Below are 21,965 nucleotides of genomic sequence, written 5' to 3'. Positions count from 1 at the left end.
TCTCTCTGAACACTACAGGGGGAACTAAATCTTTCCAAACACTTAGTAACAAGGAACACAATGTATGTACCCGATGAGCTATGAGAGCCATGCTTGCATCCTCTGTATCCATCTCTATGCATGAGCCCCCTTCATCGGAAAGTGTGGCTCTAAGGCTGAATCAACAGGGCATTGGGTAGTCACAGGCCTGTGCTTGCCTGCAGACGGATCCCTTATTTCTCCGGGTATCAACCGTTTGCCATTTGACTGCCTATTATGAAGAATATGCCTGTCGACACACTTCTACTGAAAAATTAAGTAATCTGAAATACAAACTGTGACTTGAATGGTGAACTATAATTTGTTTTGTATGCAGATGCCAGATTTGAGCAGCTATTATCAATTTTCATTTTATAATGTTGACCACATCTTAAAAATTAATTACGCCTGCTATTTATTTTCCACTCCTGGTCTCAGGCCAACAAAATAGTTCCTTGAACTTGCCTGAAGCATATGGATATCTGCAGGATTTCATTTATTGTTTTTGGTAAAGTCACGTTCCTCCAAATATCGTGCAGGGGTCACATGAGAACCTTGGGTGCTGTCATTTGCCCGAAGCTGTTTCCATTAGCAGCCATATCCGTAAAAACACATGTCAGCAGTTAGCCCTCCAGCACTGTGAGTAAAGTCAGCCCCAGAGAGCTTCATTTCTATTTTGGGTCCTCGCTGTCTTTTCAAGGGGCTGAAAAAGATTTTGGATCCCTGGGCTCTGCAGGAAACCCTTGCCTAATTTCTGTTTCTCTACACCCTTTTTGGAACCCTACCATCAACTGTGATGGGACTGTTACATTTTGCATTTCAGGAAGTAATATTTGACACCTCCCCACTATGCGTTGTCAACAATGTCATCCTAAAACTATCATAAGACCTACAAGACTACAGTCCTTCCATCTCAAATCTTTGGGAATATATTTGAGAATCCAGTTTGGTACTTCTGGGGTACTGAAAAAAAGCTTTTTTTCCCCTTTTAATATATTTTTCTTGATTTCAGAGAGGAAAGGAGAGGGACATAGAAACATCAATGATGAGAGAGAATCATTGATGGGCTGCCTCCTGCACGCCCTACAACCCGGGCATCGAACCATGACCTCCTGGTTCATAGGTCGACACTCAACCACTGAGCCACACTTCCCTGGCAAAAAAAAAGCTTTTAAAAAATCTTCCAGGGCCAGAGTTTAAACATTCAGCTGCTGGGCTCACAGTTAGAAAAACCAAGTAAAACAAGAAGATACTACTCTTAACAGAATTGAGGGTGTGGGTCCTGGCTTTATACAAAATTATGTCAGTGCTAGTGCATAAAGTATCCAGGGAAGTCCAGTAAGCCACGCCCAGCACGAACTTTCCAGAATGTGAAAAGCTCTCCTGATTATCCCCACTGAGAATCCTTCTGTGCGGCTCCTCCCGACTTCTGACCTTGATGTAGACTAGCAGAGCCCTCTGAACTCCCCTCTCTGCTCAAGGGCCCCTGACAGGTCAGATCTTTTCAGCACTTTTTCCTCTTCCTCTCTGAAAGTTACCATTGCAACCACGTCTGCGTACACCTGTCCCTTTCTTAGGGCTACTCACTGCTCTCCTGAGCAATAAGCAACACACATCAGGGGTCTGGTTCATCAGCAGTTGTCAGGATGAGCTGTATCAGCACAGCCTGGGTACTTGTCATATAACGACTCTTGGATTCCACCCAGTCCTATGTGATTTGTATGTAGTTTGACTTTGAGAAGCACTGGCCTGGAACTAAGAGACCTTTCTTGAAAGTAACAAAGTCCGGAGAGCTCATGAGTGATCCTGGAATCTGGGACAGTCCTCAGAATATTGGCAACCACAGCCGCCTTCCAACATCTCACAGGTAAAGCTTTGTCTAAGTAAATTTCGTTAGTAAGTCTAGAAGGGGAATGCAATATTCTAGTTACTATACACCATGTGAGCACACACAGTTTTGAAGACTGAACCTAAAGACCATCTACTTAGTACGGCAAACCGAAGGCACTTTGGGATCTTGCAGTGCCCCACGTCCCCGCTGACAGGGACTAGGGAGGAAGCAGCTTCTGTTTTACTTGAAAGAGAGTCCAAGTTTGCATGGTTCCCCCATGGTTCCCTCCATAACCATTCCTAGGGCCTCGAGAACACGGAGTACAATGCTCACAGGGCTGTGCCTTCCAAAGCCAACTGGGAAGACCAGAAAGCAGACGCCTCGCTGCACGTCACCCCTTCTCCACCGGAATCTCTCGAGGCTGGAGCCAGGGACCTGTGCCTTTAAGATCTCCCTCAGTGACTCAGGCTTGGAGCCACACGGCCCAAGCGGGAGGGCGCCTCTGGGCTAAGGGCCCTTATCTCCCGGGATCCAGGACCGCCTTCCTCGCTCAGTGGCCTGGCTCCCCTCTTCCCGGAGCTCCCTTTAAAGCCCCCACACTTAGACTCCCGAGCCCTCCGCTTCCAGGACCCAGGCACCCCAGGTCCCGCCTCCCGGATCCAGGATCCAGGCGTCCGGGATCTGCGCCACCAGCAACTCCTCCCTGGAACAGCTTCCCGAGCCCAGGACCCCAGGTCCCAGCGTGAGAAACTCCTGTATTCTTACTCCCAGGACCAAGAAACCCAGGCGCTCCCAATTCCCCGCTTTCGGGCTGCGGACCCACCCTTGGGAGCACAGGGGACCCGGACACTCCATCTCCAAGGGCCTGGAACGCGGGCGCCGTGAGCTCACAGTCCCCGGAACCTCAGCGGTCCAGCCCCGGGCTGCTCCGCCACTCTCGGCTCTAAGGGACCTCGGCATCCTAGGCTGGCGCCCCCAGCTCTCCCTGCTTCCAGGCGCTGAGAAACCCCGGGGCGGTCACCATGTTGGCCGACCCGCCGCAGGAAGACCCCACAGGGTCCAGAGCGGTGGAGCACACCTCCCAACCGAAACCAGGCCAGGCAGAAGGCGGCCCTCCCTCGAACCCGGTGCTGAGCTGCCTCCGCACCAACCTGCTGCTGCTGATGACCATGCTGTTCGTGCTGGGGGGCGTGCTGCTGGGGCTGGGGCTGTCCAGCGCCGGGGGCGCGGCCATGCTGGGCCCCTCGCGCCTGGCGGCCTTCGCCTTCCCCGGGGAGCTGCTGCTCCGCATGCTGCGCCTGGTCATCCTGCCGCTGGTGGTGTGCAGCCTCATCAACGGCAGCGCCAGCCTGGACCCGGGCGTGCTCGGGCGCCTGGGCTCCTGGGCGCTGCTCTTCTTCCTGGTCTCCACGCTGCTGGGGAGTACCATCGGCATCATCCTGACGGTGGCTCTGCAGCCCGGCGCCGCCCTCGCCGAGGCCCAAAACAACACGGGCCCCTCCCCCGTGCAGGACACCAGCAAGTCCGTGCTGGATTCTATCCTGGATCTTCTGAGGAATTTCTTCCCCTCCAACCTGGTGACTGCCACCTTCCGCTCGTATGCGACCTACTACGAAGACGGAGATTTCTACGGAACCATGACGAAGGTGCCGGTGGGGCGCCAGGTGGAAGGCATGAACATCCTGGGCCTGGTGGTGTTCTCCATCGCCTTTGGCGTGTGCCTGCGGAAGCTGGGGCCGGATGGGGAGATGCTCATCAACTTCTTCGGCTCCTTCAACGACGCCACCATGGTGATGGTCTCCTGGATCATGTGGTACGCCCCCGTGGGCATCCTGTTCCTGGTGGCCAGCAAGATCGTTGAGATGCACGACGTGAAGCAGCTCTTCACCAGTGTCGGCATATACGTCCTCTGCATCGTGCTGGGCCACCTCATCCACGGGCTCCTGATGCTGCCCTTCTTGTACTTCATCGTCACCGGGAAGAACCCCTACCGCTTCCTGTGGGGCATCCTGACAGCGCTGGCCGCTGCCTTCGCCACGTCCTCCAGCTCCGCCACTTTGCCGCTGACCATACAGTGCGTGGAGGAGAGGAACGGCATCTCTAAGAACATCTGTCGCTTCATCCTGCCCATCGGGGCCACTGTCAACATGGACGGAGCCGCCCTCTTCCAGTGTGTGGCCGCCGTGTTCATTGCCCAGGTCAACCGGAGGCCCTTGGATGTAGCGATGATCATCACCATCCTGATCACGGCCACCGCCTCCAGCGTGGGCACCGCGGGCGTCCCTGCTGGAGGGGTCCTCACTCTGGCCATCATCCTCGAGGCAGTCAACCTGCCAGTTGACCTCTCCTTGATCCTGGCTGTGGACTGGCTAGTGGACCGGACCTGTACGGTCATCAACGTGGAAGGCGATGCCTTTGGGGCGGGAATCCTCCAACATTTGGTGGATCGGAGAAAGGTCAGTGGCTCAGTGCCCGAGTTGGTCCAGGTGAAGAGTGACAGCACCGTGGTTACAATGCCGATCCTCAAACGCTATTCCAGACCTTCTAAAGATATTAACAACTTCAAGAAGAACTCAGTCAGACCTTCCCTGCCCTAATGGGGCACTTGGGACATTCAAATCACGAGAGAGGGATCAATGGACAAACTTGTTCTCTGGCAGCCCTGCCCATAAACTTTGGGGAGCCAAAGGCCCCAGCCTCCCTTCCCAACCTACCTCTCCCCAACCCCAAATCTGGGAGGCCTTGCTACTGGGATATATGTATATGTGGGTATGAATGTCTCCCCCAATCTCCCAGGTCCTCAACTCCTGCCCCCACCCAAGGTTAGGAAACAGCAAGATGGAGAAGTAGCATCCTCCACGCCTCATCCAGGTCGCCACATGGAATTCTGCCCTCTTTGATAGCATGTTCCCATGTGTGTCGGCTCCTTTGCTGGTTATTTTGGTGGCTGTAGCTGTGTGTGTGTATGCATGTGTGTGTATGTGTGTGGGGAACTCTGGGTAGGGGGAGGCTGAGGACAAACACTGCTGTCACTCCAGAGGACATTTTTTTTTTTTTACCAATAAAATTGTCAAGTATTAAAAAAATAAAAAGATCTCCCTAAGTGACTGAGGAAGGGCCATACATGGGAGCCACTGTTCTAGCCACTGAGTGGCTCCAAAGTTGCTATTTAGCCTCAATCACACTTATATTGACTAAGTAGAATTTTGACTCTAAAGCAAAGGAGGGTTTTGGCTGTGTCAGTCCTTGAGGTTGTAAATGGTTGTCTATATGCTTAGTAAATGGTTGGTCTATTCATTACTCCAATATGGGAGGGCAGCAGGTCAATTTTAAAAAACAATTATCTTTATTGTTGAAAGTATTATAGTTGCTATTTAGCCTCAATCACACTTATATTGACTAAGTAGAATTTTGACTCTAAAGCAAAGGAGGGTTTTGGCTGTGTCAGTCCTTGAGGTTGTAAATGGTTGTCTATATGCTTAGTAAATGGTTGGTCTATTCATTACTCCAATATGGGAGGGCAGCAGGTCAATTTTAAAAAACAATTATCTTTATTGTTGAAAGTATTATAGATGTGTCCCTCCCCCCCACCACCTCAGGCCTTCAGCACACTATTGTCTGTGTCCATGGGTTATGCACATTCTATCTAATAAAGAGGTAATATGCAAATTGACCCTCACACCCTCACAAATATGGCCGCCACAAGATGGCCAACAGGGGAGGGCAGTTGGGGGCGACCAGGCCTGCAGGGAGGGCAGTTAGGGGCAACCGGGCCAGCAGGGGAGGGCAGTTAGGGGCGACTAGGCCGGCAGGGGAGGGCAGTTGGGGGTTACTGGGCTAGCAGGGGAGGGCAGTTGGGGGCGATCGGGCCGGCAGGGGAGCAGTTAGGCATTGATCAGGCTGGCAGGGGAGTGGTTAGGGGGTGATCAGGCTGGCAGGCAGGCGAGTGGTTGGGAGCCAGCAGTCCCGGATTGTGAGAGGGATGTCTGACTGCTGGTTTAAGCTGGCAGTCAGACATCCGCCGAGGGGTCCCAGATTGGAGAGGGTGCAGGCTGGGCTGAGGGACATCCTCCCCACCCACCCGCAGTGCACGAATTTTGTGCACTGGGCCTCTAGTATGCTTATAAGTTCTTCGGTTAATCTCTTCCCATCCACTCCCTCCCCCGCCTTCCCTTGAGATTCATCAATCTGTTCCACGTTTTTATGTCTCTAAATCTATTTTGTTCATCAGTTTATTTGGTTCTTTAGATTCCACATATGAGTGAGGTCTTTCTCTGACTGGCTTATTTCGTTTAGTATAATACTCTCCAGGTCTATCCATGTTCTCTCACATAGTATTCCATGGTGTAAAGGGTCCACGGCTTTTTTTATCCACTCATCTACTGATGGGCACTAGGGCTCTTACCAGATCTTAGCTATTGTAAATTGCACTGCTATGAATATAAGGGTGCATATATTCTTTCGAGTTTCTTAAGGCTATATTCCTAGAAGTGGGATCGCTGGGTCAAATGGCAGTTCCATATTTAATTTTGAGGAAACTCAATACTCTTTTTCATAATGGCTGCACCAGCCTGCATTTTTCGCCAGCAGTATATTAAGGTTCCCTTTTCTCCACATTCTCAAGCACTTGTCATTTGTTGATTTGTTGATGGCAGCCATTCTTACAGGTGTGAGTGATACCTCATTGTCATTTGAATTTGCATCTCTCTGATGATTAGTGACTTTGAGCATTTTTTCATATGTCTCTTGACCATTTGTATGTCCACTTTGGAGAAGTGTCTACTTAGGTCCTTTGCCCACTTTTTTATTGGATTGTCTTCCTTTTGTTAAGTAGCATGAGTTCCTTATATATTTTGGATATTAACCCCTTATCAGATGTATCACTGGCAAATATGTTCTCCCATACATTGGGCTCCCTTTTCATTTTGCTGATGGTTTATTTTGCTGTGCAAACTTTTTATTTTGATGTAGTCCCATTTGTTTATTTTCTCCTTTGTTTCCCTTGCCCTAGGACAGTGGTCAGCAAACTCATTAGTCAACAGAGCCAAATATCAACAGTACAACGATTGAAATTTCTTTTGAGAGCCAAATTTTTTAAACTTAAACTATGTAGGTAGGTACATTGTTATTAACTTAATTAGGGTACTCCTAAGCTGGCCTTTGCTAAAAACTCACGGGGCCAAAGAGCCGCATGTGGCTCGCGAGCCGCGGTTTGCCAACCACTGCTCTAGGAGATGTATCAGCAAACATATTGCTATGAGGGATCTCTGAGATTTTACTACCTAGATTTTCTTCTGGGATTTTTATGATTTCATGACTTACATTTAAGTCTTTTATCCATTTTGAATTTATTCTTGTGTGGTGCAAGTTGGCAGTCTGGTTTCATTTTTTTGGCATGTACATGTCCAATTTTCCAACAGCACTAATGAAGGGACTGTATTTTTGTTTGTTTTGTTTTCATTCCTATTTATTTATTACCTCCCACCCACCATCCACCACCTTCCGTCCCAGATTCCTTACTCTGTTTAATGCTTCCATGTTGAAGAGACTGTCTTGACTCCATTGTATGCTCTTGCCTTTGTCAAATATTTTTTTAAAAATATATTTTTTTATTGATTTAAGAGAGGAAGGGAAAGGGAGAGAGAGTTAGGAACATCAATGATGAGAGAGAATCATTGATCAGCTGCCTCCTGCACGCCCCCTACTGGGCATCGAGCCTGCAACCCGGGCATTTGCCCAACTGGAATCCAACTTGGGACCCTTCAGTTCTCAGGCTGATGCTTTATCTACTGAGCCAACCCAGCTAGGGCTCCTTTGTCAAATATTAGTTGAGGGTAATGGCTTGGGTTGATTCCTGGGTCCTGTTCTATCAATATATATAAAAGCCTAATATGCAAAGTGTTCCCTTGGGAGTTCGACCGACTGGGAGTTCGATCGCTCACTATGACGTGCACTGACCACCAGGGAGCGGCACAGAACAGAAGAAGATCCCTGCCAGCAGCCAGGGAAAGGAGGCACTGGCGGGCAGCCAGCAGCCTCTAGGGACCCCACCCGTGCAAGAATTTCGTGCACTGGGCCTCTAGTTGATTTATATGCCTGTTCTTGTGCCAGAATCAGGCTTTTTGGATCACAGTGGCTTTGTAGCATAACTTCATATTGGGTATTGTGATCCCTCCAACTTTGTTCTCTTTTCTCAAGATTGCTGTGGTTATTCGGGGCCTTTTTTGGTTCCATATAAATTTTTGGAGTACTTGTTCTAGATCTGTGAAATATGTCATGGGTATTTTAATAGGGATTGCATTGAATCTGTAGATTGCCTTGGGTAGAATGGACATTTTAATGATGCTAATTCTACCAATCCATGGTATCTTCTTCCACTTGTTTATATCATTCTCTGACTTTTTTTTTCAATGTCATGTAGTTAAGTGTATTCCTAAATATTTTAATTTTTTTCTTACAATGGTAAATGGGATTTTTTTTTTTTTAGTTTCTCTTTCTGAGAATTCATTATTGGTGTATAAAAATGCCATCAATTTCTGGGTGTTAATTTTGTATCCTGCTACACTTATATTTGATGGAGTCTTTAGGGTATTCTATGTACAATATCATGTCATCTGCGAATAATGGCAGTTTTACTTCCTCCTTTCTAATTTGGATGCCTTTTATATTTTCTTCTTGTCTGATTGCTGTTGCTAAGGCTTCCAGTACTATGTTGAATAAAAGTGGTGAAAGCAAACATCCCTGTCTTGTTCCTGTTTTTAGGAGAAATGGTTTTAGTTTTTGCCCATTGAGAATGATGTTGGCTGTAGGTTTGTCATATATGGCCTTCATTATATTGAGGTATGATCCCTCTATTCCCACTTTGATGAGAGTTTTATAAAAAACTAGGGGCCCAGTGCATGAATTTGTGCACCTTGAAAGGAACTGTGGGCTGCGAGGCTGCGGTGGGCACAAGGGCCGGTCTCAGCCCATCCTCCGTGCCCCCGACCCTGGCCCCTCCACTGGGGCCCCGGTCCCCTGTCTGCTGGCAGCTCCACTCTCAATGCCGCCGCTCCCACATGCTGATAGCACCAGTCCTGCTCACATCCGCTGATGGCATGGAGCAATTGGGGCTGGCGCCAGCAGGGGCTGCAAGTGGGGCTGGCGCAGTGAGTGGGTGCGAGCGGCAGCTGCTGCCCCAATCGCCGCTCAGGTGCAGGGGGAGGTGTAGAAGCCCTGAGAGGCAATTGGGGCCGGCAGCAGGTACGAGTGCCCACTGGTGGGACTGAGGCACGTGGGAGCAAAGAATTTTCAGTAACCACCAGAAGCTTGGCCCAATGACAGTGCTGGTGCCCCACCTTGGTCTGGTGCCCCTGCTCACCTGCTTCACCAGCCCACCACAGCTGACATCCGCCATGTTCCACGTATGCCCCCTGGTGGTCAGTGCATGTCACAGCGACTGGTTGTTCGGTTGTTCCACCATTTGATCTATTTGCATGTTAGCCATTTATTATATAGGATGGATGTTGGATTTTGTGAAATGTTTTTTCTGCATCTACTGATCATGTGATTTTTGTCTTTTAATTTTTTTATGTGATGTATCATATTTATTGATTTGCAAATATTGTACTAGCCTTGCCTCCCTGGAATAAATCCCACTTGGTCATGGTGCATGATCTTTTTAATATATTGCTGGATACAATTTGCTAATATTTTAGCATCTATGTTCATCAGGGATATTGGCCTGTGATTCTCTTTCTTAGTAGTATCTTTATCTGGTTTTGGAATTAGGATAATGCTGGCCTCATTAAAAGAGATTGGAAGTGTTCCTTCCTCTTAGATTTTTTTTGGAATAGTTTGAGAAGGATAGGTGTTAATTCTTCTTTGAGTATTTGGTAAAACTTCCCTGTGAAGTCATCTGGACCAGGGCTTTTGTTTGCTGAAAGTTTTTTTTTGTTTTTTTTTTTGCTTCTATTTCATTAGTTGTAATTGACCTATTCAGATTCTCTGATTCTTCCTGATTCAGTTTTGGAAGATTGTATTTTTATAGGAATTTTTCCATTTCATCCACATTGTCCAGCTTGTTGGCATATAGTTTTCATAGCATTTTCTTACAATCCTTTCTATTTCTATGGTGTCATTAGTTACTTCACCTCTTTTGTTTCTGATTGTATTTATTTGGGTCCTCTCTCTTTGTTTTTTGGAGAGTCTGTCTAAAGCTTCATCAATCTTTTTTATCTTTAAAAAGAACCAGTTCTTGGTTTCCTTGATCTTATTTATTTTTTAACTCTCTATGTCATTTATTTCTGTTCTGATCTTTATTATTTCTTTCCTTCTACTTACTCTGAGATTTTCTTGTTGTTCTCTTTCTAATTCTTTAAGTTATAGGGTTAGATAATTTATTAAATATTTTTCTTTTTTAAATATGTTTTTATTGATTTTAGAGAGAGAAGGGAGATAGAAACATCCATTAGAAACATTGATCAATGACCTCTTGCAACTACCCCACTGGGGATCAAGCCTGCAACTTGGGTATGCACCCTGACCAGGAACTGAACCAGTAACCTACTGGTTCATGCATTGACACTCAACCACTGACCCACACTGCCTGGGTTTTCTTGTTTTTTTGAGATAGGTTTATAGTACTATGAATTTCCCTCTCAGAACTGCTTTAGCTGTGTCCCATCGATTTGGGGTTATTGTGTGTTCATTTTCATTTGTTTCCAAGAAGTTTTTTTATTTCTTTCTTGATCTCATCGGTAACCCATTCATTGTTTAATAACATGCTTTTTAGCCTCCATGTGTTTGAATGATTTGAGTGTTTTTATTGTAGTCGATTTCTAATTTCATGCCATTATGAGCCAAGAAAAATACTTGCGATGATTTCAATTGTCTTGAACTTGTAGAGACTTGTTTTGTGTCCTAACATGTGGTCTATCTTTGAGAATGACTCCTGTGCACTTGAGAAGAAAGTATATTCTGTAACTTTGGGGTGAAATGTTCTGTACATGTCAATTAAATCAATCTGATCTAGTGTGTCATTTAGAGTTAGTTTCCTTGTTGATTTTTTGTCTGGAATATCTATCCATTGAAGTCAGTGGGGTGTTAAAGTCCCATTCTATGACTGTATTGCTGCCAATCTCTCCCTTAAAATCCTCCATAAGGTTTTTATATATTTAAGTGCTCCTATATTAGGTGCATATATGTTTATTAGGGTTATATTCTCTTATCAGATCAATACATTTAGTATTATGTAGTAATATTTATTGTCTCTTGCTATGGCCTTCATTTTGAAGTCTATTTTGTCAGTTATGAGTATTGCTACCCCAGCTTTTTTTTTTTCATTTGAATGGAAATTATTTTTTTGCATCTCTTCAATCTCATCCTGTGTAGTCTTTTGTTCTGAGGTGGATCTCTTATAGACAGCATATATTTGAGTCATGTTTTCTTATCCATTCAGCTACCCTTAATCCATTCACATTTAAGGTTATTATTGGTAGGTATTTATTTATTGCCATTTTAATTATTTATGCCTATGGTTTTCTCTCTAATTTTTATTTTTACAGCAGTCTCTTTAACATTTCTTGCAATGCTTGTTTGGTGATAATAAACTCCTTTAGTCTTTTTTTGTTTGTTTGTTTGGAAAACTTTATTTCACCATCTATTTTGAATGATAGCCTTGCTGGGTTTCCCCCTAAGGGGGAAATGTTCTGATCATTGCAGTTAATCAGAAATGGTGTATTATTTGGTTTTAGGAAAACTTGGTTAAAGTCTAGATCATTTTAGAGTGGAATTATGAAGCAATTTGTTTTGCCCCTCTCAGGTGAAAATAAAAAGTTTATGTCTATTACATGTGCCATTATACCTAATAAAGCATGTGTATTTTGATTACTTTCAGAGAGTATCTGCTTTTGTTGTTTGCTAGTAGGATAGATTATTTAATCACTATTCCATGAGAACACTTCTATGTCATATGTTTGCAAAATAGTTTTAAATGCGTTTGAATTTAAAATGGTTCCAAGATTAAAATAATTGTCTTTTGTGTTTTGCTCTCTGCTGACAGTTCAATTTTATCACTGGATGTACTTTTTCTCTAATGGATTTATAATCACTATGTAATAGTAGCCATCTATAAAGAACAATACAATAGGAACAATTAGTATATCAGGAATCTACCAGACAATAATTTCGTTTGCTGTGTTTGCTATTTGTGACTCATAAGAGCATTTGCTTCTTTCAAATGAATCTGCTTTAATATAACCTTTATTTCTTTTTAAAAAACATTTATTTCTTGACATTTCACATAATTTAGTCAAGTCCATACTCCTTAAATTTCCCCCTTTGATCCATGATGATCTATAAACCAACCAACTATAAAATTTGAAATGTAGCAAATTTACTCTTCTTTCTCTCCTTCTATTTGGTTATTTACATCACCAGTCACATATGGTAATAAACTGCCATCACATCCACTCCTCACTGTGGATCAAAGCCTTGGAATACTTGATGAAAATTTATTAGGCCTCTGCCCACTGATTCCCACCTGGCTGCTCACAGTACCTGCCGCCAGCATTGCCTTAGGCTGGCTGGAGATGGAGACGAAGACTCTGATGACTAACAGCTGGGCATCTCAGCCAGCCAACCTGGCCTCCATCCTCCAGGGCTGGCCTCCACTTGCTTTCCTATTTCTCTTTCCTCATCTTACCTACATCTTTGGTCAACTTGTAGCAGAGGCTGACATGGATGCCAAAAAGCTAGAGAGGATGCTGGGGGCAAAGGCGCAGAGGCCCATGTGTTAACAAGGGTAATGCATGCTGCTCAGCTGGGAGGTAACGAGGATAGTTTGCAACTCAGGGAACCCAGGCAGAGAAACTCTCTGAGAGGCTTTCCCGGGAGATTTATAAGACCCATGGGTGCTTGCATCTGAGCATCGTATTTACTCCTATTCTCATGCCATGGTGATCCAGCTATCACCAAAGGATGGTCAAATAAAAACTACATGCCGGTACTGGATAAAATTTATACAGGAGGCAGCTATTTTATTTTTCCCTCTCACATAAGTCCCATCTAATCAAACAAATCTAGCAATAAATATTAGAGACTTTAAGGTCCAAGTGAACATTATTTCTACATTAATTTTTCCCAGTCCTCTACCATGCCTATGGAAAAAGAACCCAAATGGAAATCTTAGTAATAACCTCTAATTACCTCACAGTGATAACTTAGCATTTGTACAATTGTGACTTTCCAAGAGTTGGAATAATCCCAATAGCCTCATATTTTGAAGATCACTTTAGGCACGTGAGAGCATTTATGACCAAGGTATAAGCAACAGGGACACAGCGATGGTTTGTTTATGTTGGTAATGTACAAGGGTTTGTAGGCAGATTTCCATGACTTTCAAAATATGAAGGAATCTAGCTCAGGGTTATTCATCAGTTCTCACAACAGTGATATTAAACAAGCAAGAGTCCTTGCTATGAGATATATCCCTTTTTTTTTGGTGACTAAAGAAAGAACGAAGACTCCTGGATTTAAGTCATCATACTTGAAGGCAGTGGTGGAGTTTTAGAGCTCTATTTTTGAAGCTTTCTCACCTATACTCATAGCACATGATGTGTGTTCTACCCCAGGCCAGCGATTAGAATACTTGGTAACTAATGCCATTAACTACTACCTGCCCTTAGAGGAGACCCATTTTCTGAATACTGGGAGGCTATGACATAAACTAAAATGTGCACCCACAAATTTACAAGGCTCAATAAGAGGCTGCATTCAACAGGCCCTATTGCCTATCAGCTGCACATATAGCCTATAAAAGCTGCTCCCTCCATTAGCTACATCCTTTGCACCATTATTTAGATTGTTCCTTTTTGCTGTTTACCTGTAGGATCCTTCAATTCACAGTCAGTCAGATAAATTCTTCAGAACAATATTCCTCCATGTCAGGATTTTGGGGGGCCAAGGAGAGTTGGGGCAAAATAAAAGAGTTGGGAAGAGAAGGGTTTTTGATAAAAGGCAATTCTCAACAGAAGTATCCTGGCTTATCTTGCTGATCCTCAGGCACCATTTGGTTTCCATGATCTTCTCCATAGTGGTGCCCATCTGGCAGAATGTGTGGCAGTATTCTTTTTCTCTTTGGTACCCGAGGTCCCCACACTGCCAGCTTTTAGGATGCATGTGTAGTCCCAGGATCAAATTACATGCAAGAAATGCCACCATGCTCATGATATGGTGCCCACCTTTGCTGCATGGGTCCTGGCCCATAAAATGGGCTCTTGTGGTCAGTTAAAATTCTTCCCCCTCGCCAATGCCAGTCTTTAAGAAGTACTACCTCATGGCTAGGCCAGTTTGCAGGGTTTATGTCAGGATCCTCAATTTGCCCTTTCAGATTCAGATAAAACTACCTCCCTGTAGTCTCCTAATTCCAATTTAGAAACTTCCTAGGATTCATGACCATGGGATTCCCTTCCTTTTTTTTTTTTATTCCCTTTTATTGAATAGTTAAGAGCCAGACCTATATCAGAGAGATTTCCTTGCTTTTTTATTAGAGTTTGGACACAACCTCAGCCCAATCCACTCCCCTTTGTTACACACAGGTGTCCATTTGAGTTTCACACATATCTGTTAACATTTTCAAGGTTCAAGCTTTCGTAGTACTGTCATGAGCATAACCAATGAGGTTACATATACCTACATGTGTTGTAATCTATAACATACTACAGAAGTGGTTACTTGGTTCAGCTAGATCTCAGAGAGTGAGACTTCCCCTTTTCTTTTTCTTTTTTTCAGTCTGTAGTGAGTTTCTTTCTGGGCCAACAGTTCTTTTGAGTCCCAATTTCAATGCCAAACAGCTCCTTATGTGTACATGTCAGCAATGATATTTCAGTTCCGGATGGTGGATCCCCTTTTCTTTGCAGAGTTGTTGAGTCTATGCAGTCTGAAGTCACAGTGGGACACCAGTGGCCACTCTAGACAGTTGACAGTGAATCATTTGAAGGCCTCAATATGCAAAGCTACTTCATTTGCAAGATGGTCCAAGTGTCCTTAGGTATATTTGGAGCCATCTCCCTGAAACTCCATCCTTCCCAAGAGGGGCAGGGATTGTCCAGTGGCCCCATCTAGCGTGATGAAAATAGATCTATGGAAAACTATCCATAAATGGCCACTATCATGCTCATGGGACCTTTGAGTAAGTCTATATAAGGCACCCATTTTACTAAAATATGGGCTTTTTATGAAAATGGTCCCAATAATCATTGACCTATAGTAATTAAATACTGTAGATCAAACATTGGGCTGGTATTTATGAAGTCATTCTAACTTTGAACCAAACTTAGGTAACAAAAGCTAAATTCTACATTGTCCTACTAATATATATATTAGAGGCCCAGTGCATGAATTTGTGAATGGGTGGGGTCTGGCCAGCCTGGCCAGGGGGAGGGTACATGGGTGGTTGGCCGGCCTGCCTGCTGGTGGAACTGCTGGTCGAGGGGACAATTTGCATATTAGCCTTTTATTATATAGGATATACACTGAGTGGCCAGATTATTATGTGTTCAAAGACCATAATAATCTGGCCACGCAGTGTATGCTATGAGCTAGATATTTAACCCAATACTTGGCCTGCAATGTGCTGCATAGAACCACACCAAGTAGTTGTCACAGCATCTATTAATGGGTCCTCCAAGGCCAAATGTAGGACACGATAATTACAAATCAATGCAATAAGTTTCTATTAAAAATGCACTAAAACAATCTGAATTCCACTCACAAAAAAGACATCCCTTGCATGCAAGATGGTTTATCCTTTTTTCTCTATCTGCAAATACAAAATTAGGCCACTACCGTTTCCTTTTTAAATGATATTTAAATGCTTGTTTGAGTTCCACAACTGTGCCCATTCTTTTATGATAGGAAAAGGCTTAAATCGGACTTAATTACTTCCATTTACCCATCTTACTCAGGAAGCTTGGCTCAGCGCCTGCCACATAGAAAGGGCTCAATAAACAGTTATTATTATTAAGGCATTTCCCCTATTTAAGTATGCTCTTTCATTTTAATCTGGGTGTGATAACTTCCCTTTAGGAATACTATTCTGGCTCACCCTTTGATGTTTTATAATGCTCCTCACCTTGACAGTCCTTGATGCATTAAGTCGGCTAAGACAAAAAGAATAGTTCTATTACCCTACTGAAATGTATAGGTCTCTATTTAATAATGCATTTTAAAAAACCGGGTCCTAAAGCATTTGCTACCACAGTGTATGCCACTACAAAGGAAAAGCATGCATTTGAGATGTGAAAGCATAAGCCTTGTGCTTAGTTGTCTGATTTTCATGGACAACCACACTTGCTTTGTAGCTATAAGAGTCTAAGTGTGCCCATTCACGCATGATGAATTAACTCATTCAGAGAACATTCAGGATTCTGATACTCAGGATTCTCAATAAATACTTGTAGAATGAAAAACTGATTAATGTCAAGGTTGGTGGGGTGGGCGCTCAGAGCAGCTTCATTGCCAACAATTCACTTCACTATAACAATGAGTTTGTGTTCAATTCTAGGGTATAAATGTGGGTAAGAAACGGCCCCTTCCTTCAAGGAGCCCCGTGTCTGGTAGGGAAGGCAGGTCTGCAGAAAGACAGATAAACATAACTGCCTACACAGCACGTAGCACACAGGAGTAACTAACTCTAGGGGTGGGGAGAGGTCAGGGAAGCCTTTCTGAAGGTGGGTTTTGAAGGGTCAGTTGGAGTTTATCCAGATAGAAAAGGGGACGAGGGCAGTGTTCCTGGCACCCAGTGAGATGGTTCCTATGCTTCACTTGTGCTACCATTCCAAACTGAGGGTCTTTTCCCACCTTCCACGAGAGGCTTTGGTACTGCAGACACAGCCCATGAGTACAAAATTACATTCCAATCCACGGATTTGGTTCCATTCCACCCTAGGTCCCAGAAGTAAAACCAACAGCTGAAACGCAGCTCTAGCGAAAAGCTAGCAACCCCTTGGACCTTCCCAAAGTGGCGGAGCTTCAGCGTGGAGTGGAGTTGTCCTCTGGGTGGTGAATCACTGAGGAAAAGGGAAGCAAGAGGACCGTAACCAGCCACAGGGCTGCGAGCTGAGCAACCAGCATGTCCCTTCGTTATTAAAATCAGATGTCATCCACATTCGCCTGTGCTCTTCTCTTTATAAGCACAGACGAAGAAATGCGTTTAAAACATGTTCAGGAAAAAACACATTAAGATATTTTTATTCTTACGAGAGTGCAAGCATGGAGGGATTTGAAGGCACCTGCTATCAATATTCATTATAAAAAGTCTTTACCTATTTGATCCCTTAAATGTTACCAAATGGAACCACATCCTGATCAACAAAGAGCTTCATAAGAAACAAAATCATCTTTAGCACAGAGAAAAAAGGATAGTTTCTTTTGGTCGAAGGGCAGTAGCTTGGGATACTAGTTACAGTGTTAGCACAATCCTGAGCCTACTTTATTTTAAAAGCATGGAACAAATATTTGATGATGCTTCAAGTTCTACCAAGCTCAAGTTTTTCCAGCTGGCAAACCACAGGCTAAGAATTTAAGTCGCATAAGGCTATATCGCCATCCTAAAAATATTCTCCACCAACGGGTGCTTTTTCGAGCCCCTCTAATCCTAAATGTAGGTGGATAAATTTTAAGCTTAAACAACATTTTAAGGTGTGGGCTTTTTTGTTAACTACAGCCAAGAGGCAAAAGCTATCCAAACCAAATTCTGGCATTTATTGAAAAGGTAACATTTGATTTTAAAATTTATGGGTATAAAAAGGATTTACAAACTTCATGCGGAACTTAAAATGTGCAGTTTCAGTCACCAAGGCAAATGACAAATCCAGCCCTTGGACACCGCACTTAGCTTAAGTGCCTGACTTTATTGCAAGCTCAGCTTTGAGGGGAGGAGGGGAGGGAGCAGGTCCAAAGGCCCCGGGGTTCGGCCTGGGTGCCTGACCTCAGAACTGACCTGACCTGACAGGTCCAGGCCCTCAGAACCTCTAAATAGACCTCCGATGATGCAGTGTTTTGCTGAGCGGGAGCAAAGGTGGATAAAAAAGATGAATTTAACCTGAACAACGGGAAAATAGGCTGAAATGGATGTTTAAACCCCTTTACAGATCAGACCAAAGATCCTAAAAGACATATCCATCATAAGCTATGGGCTGGGTCTATGAGAAGGCGACCCGCTTCTCCAATGCCCTGGGGAAAAGATGGGCTGTTTGTCCTAGACCAGTGGTCGGCAATCGGTGGCTCACGAGCCACATGCGGATCGCGAGCTTCGGTTTGCCGCTCTGTTGACTAATGAGTTTGCCGACCACTGTCCTAGACAATCATAATGCAGCCAGTTGATATTAGAGATTTCATCTGAGAAGCCAGAGCAGTAGTACAAACACCCCTCCAGCGTGGTGCAAAGGTGCTGCAGGCTGTGACAGGTGACTCACTGGACTTCCAACCTCTGTCCCACCACAATGTCTTGCTAGACCTCCCCCCTCTGTGTGCACGCTCATCCCTCAGCCAGTCCCTCCCACGCAGTCTGTCCAGGAACCAGCGAAGGTGAGGCTTTCCATTTCTAACTGCAGACATCCTAGAGCCTCTGACAGATGTCTTTTTGCTCATCTGTGTTAGGCAGCCCCTCAGGGACCCCACCCATAATAGGTCCTATAGGTAAACACATCGGTTCATAAGTGCCCTAATGTTTTCTTTTCCATGCTTCCCTTCACTTAATTTCCTCCCCAACTACTCTGCCAGCCTGGCTGGGGATGGGTGAGGTCCCAGCGATTATGCAGTGTGGACGAAGATGGCCCTCGGGAAGCTCAGTGCCTGTCGTCACCTGCAGAGAGATGCCCAGCTATGGAACCACCGAGTCTGGGAGCACTTGCTTAGGATGATGGCTTTTGTTATCATGACTGATCAGCCCATAAATGACAGCCAAATTCATCAACTCAAAGAAAGGTGGCTTAGCCTTGGCCAGTGTGGCTCAGTGGTAGAGTGTCTACCAGGGCACCAAAGGGTCACAGGTTTGATTCTCGGTCAAGGGCATATACCTGGGTTGCAGGTCCATCCCAGGCCCGGGTCAAGATGCATACAGAGGCAACCAATCAATGTGTCTCTCTCACATCGATGTTCCCTTCTCCCTCTCCTTTCCCTCCCTCCCTTCTACTCTCTCTCTGAAAAAAAAAAAAAGGGAAAAAATATCCTCAGGTGAGGATTAACTAAGAATGGTGGTTTAGGGGACTGACCTGTAAGTGTAAAAGTGATGACCGTGAAAATCAAATGAAAGTCGAGGTCCAGGGGTGGAGGACAAGGCAAGCTGGGCTCCAACTGGTGGACAAGACCCCTCTCTAGGCACCCCACTGAACTCTCCAAGCTCAAACAGGACTCTTAATTGACTTCTTCTTACTCCATGACAATTAAGGAACCTGGCCAATAAATTCCTGTGGTTTGGCCTACATATACTTCTTAAAGTACATATTAGTCTTTTACATATTCAGTGTCGGTTTCTGCCAGATTTGTGAAGTAATAGAAAAAAGCAGTAATATGTGAAACACATCCTTTGTAACTCATGAAAATCAAGCCAGCATGCATTCCCTGAATTCAGTGTGTTTTTAGAAAAAGAAGTGTAATTTATATCGTTTCATTTATAATGGTGCTAAGTTAATGCTCTTGGCTGCTTTTGACAGAGACCTTTCCAATCGGACTGACATGATTTGTTTCCCTGAAACACTTTCTGTACTCAAGGACTTTTAATTAGCTTTCGAGAGTGTTCTCCTGATGGACATCACCTCCCCAAAGCCTTGTAAGTTTCCTGGCTTCTAAAAGAGAACAAGAAGTTGACTCAGATTCTTCCAGTTTCAGGCTTTCTGTGGGTCAGGACCAAATTGCTGTTTTGCGAAATTGGGTGTGACTCCTAGGGACTCATGGAGACAGGCTTCATTCTCCGCCCTCTCACCCCAAACCCAAACCCACTCAGCGATTTGGCTACATTTTTAAATTTTACAACTGATGGGGATGGTGGGGAAAGGTGTGTTTTTACACAAAAATGTCAGCTGGAAGAGGTAATAACATCTGAGACCACATTAGGCATGACCTTGACTTAATGAAGCACTTCCTAAAGGGTTCTACAGTCAAATGTGGAAAGCCCTACTCTAAGCAAGGTTAATCAGACATCTTCAGTAAAAAAACAAACAAAAAAAACCTCAGCAGTTTTCATTTGTATTGTGAATCTTTAAAATTTGCATCATGCATCGTTACCTATGACATACAGCACTTTCCAAACTTAGTTGACCATAAGATCCTGTGAAGAGCATCTGGTGGAATGTGTGTTCTGAAGAACTCTCTCTGGGATATGCTGACTTCACTTACTGAATTATCCGACACTGGAGAGATGAGCAGATGAGCGTGTGTTTTGATGGGGGTGGGTGGGTGTAGTGTGGATGCCGCAGGGGAAGGAGGGACAAGAAAGTCCTGGAGTGGGGTGCAGAGATCTTAAAGGTTTTGCACAAGGATCAGAACCTTGATTCAGCTCCAAGAGCTTCAAGTACAGAGTAGAAGGTGACATATGGGCTAACACGGGACCCATCTAATTTGGATATACCCTTTACCCTTCGCGTTTCCATGAGAGCAGGTGACCAACTAGTTACATAAAACAAGAGATCCTGAACTCAATTACTTCTCTCTCTGGTTCTGCCATGTGTCCAAAGACCCCTATTGACAAGATCACGCTCTTTGGGGTTATGACTCAAACATTCAAAAATATTTTGTCACGGGGATGCTACCAGAGATGGTAATGTATTAGCTGTGATGAGCCAATGCCCTTGAACCTCATGAAGAGCTCCCTGTTACTCTCCATCTAATGGCTCTCTACTGGAATTGTCGTCTATTGCCCCCATTCTTTACCCCCAACCATGACTCTCAAAGCTACTGAGAAGGCCCTATGTGGAAGGCTGATAGGTCCAGAGATCACCGGGAAAGTCACCCAACGGCCAAAAAGGAGGATGGGATGAAAACACAGTCATGCCAAACTTAACCTATTTTGGCTAAAACCAGGCCTAGCTGCTGTGGACACCTGCCTCCATGTCACAGGGCCAGTGCGTACGAGAAGAATATCTGCAAATTGTTAATTCAACCACTGGGGGACTGGGAAGCCAGAGGAGCTGTAAGTCTGTTAAAGTGCTATCGCTGAAGTAAGAGTCTATTCACCTGAGATCCCACAGAATCCAGGCTGCACGTGAATAATGGCCAATCATACCTTTGAGAATTTTCGTTTTGGTTTGGTTTTAAATATGTTTTTATTGATTTTGAGAGAGAGAGAGAAACATCAATGATGAGAGAATCGCTGATTGGCTGCCTCCTGCCCACCCCACACTGGGGATTGAGCCTGAAACCCCAGGCATGTGCCCTGACCAGGAATCGAAACGTGACCTCCTGGTTCACAGGTCTATGCTCAACCACTGAGCCACGCCAGCTGGGCCCTACCTTTGAGTTTTAATAGAAACATTAAAGTTTGTGCTGCTGATTCAGTTCTATTCTGCCCTGACCCTGCATTTCCTCCTCCTTTCCCTCTAGCGACAAAGGCCTGTGTGGCCCTGCCATACGAACCTCCCTCGGGTCTCTCCTGGGTGACAGTATTCACATGCTCAAAACGCTCCCCGGTGACCTGCGTACGGGCACACTGGTAGGACACTGTGTCGTTGGCCACACTGATTTCCTAACTTGCTAGCTTTTGTATCCCAGACATTAGGCCTCACCTAGTGCTTCAGAAGTGGTCTTCAGTGCTTATTTCACGTATAAAATAAACATATTTTGTGACTTTTATTTTCTAAGAAATGGTGATACTTGGATGATGTGCAAGGTGGTCTCAGAGGAAGTGACGTGTTAGGCTGGTTCACGTCATGGGGACGTTTCTGCAGGATTGCAAGTTGTGCAGCTGGTAAGAAGTGTAAATTTCCAGAACATCAGACACAGACGCATAAAAAATGGCTGACTGAAAACGGACTGAAAAATCAATCCAAACAGAGTGCTTCGGTGACCCGGGGCCCTGCACTGCCTTCCCGAGCCCAGCGCCGCCGCTGTAACCCTCTCCAGCTAGAAGGTCCTCGTA

At 44.8% G+C, this 21,965-nt stretch overlaps 2 protein-coding genes across 4 annotated transcripts in view; one reads left to right on the top strand and one right to left on the bottom strand.

Annotated features, from left to right (window-relative positions):
- The window catches only part of JAZF1 (JAZF zinc finger 1), a 300,096-nt gene that overhangs the window by 89,293 nt on the left and 188,838 nt on the right, over positions 1-21,965 (bottom strand). The window lies entirely within an intron of this gene.
- Positions 2,872-4,446, top strand: LOC307108393 (neutral amino acid transporter B(0)-like; the record flags this gene model as incomplete). The annotated part of the gene is made up of 1 exon (XM_079786364.1): positions 2,872-4,446. The coding sequence occupies one exon, from the start codon at positions 2,872-2,874 to the stop codon at positions 4,444-4,446; it is 1,575 nt and encodes a 524-aa protein (XP_079642490.1).

Source organism: Cnephaeus nilssonii (assembly GCF_951640355.1).
Source record: "Cnephaeus nilssonii genome assembly, chromosome: 12".
Lineage (NCBI taxonomy): Eukaryota > Metazoa > Chordata > Mammalia > Chiroptera > Vespertilionidae > Cnephaeus > Cnephaeus nilssonii.
Note: the sequence above shows the minus strand (reverse complement) of the source record. Positions and strands in the feature narration are given on the sequence as shown.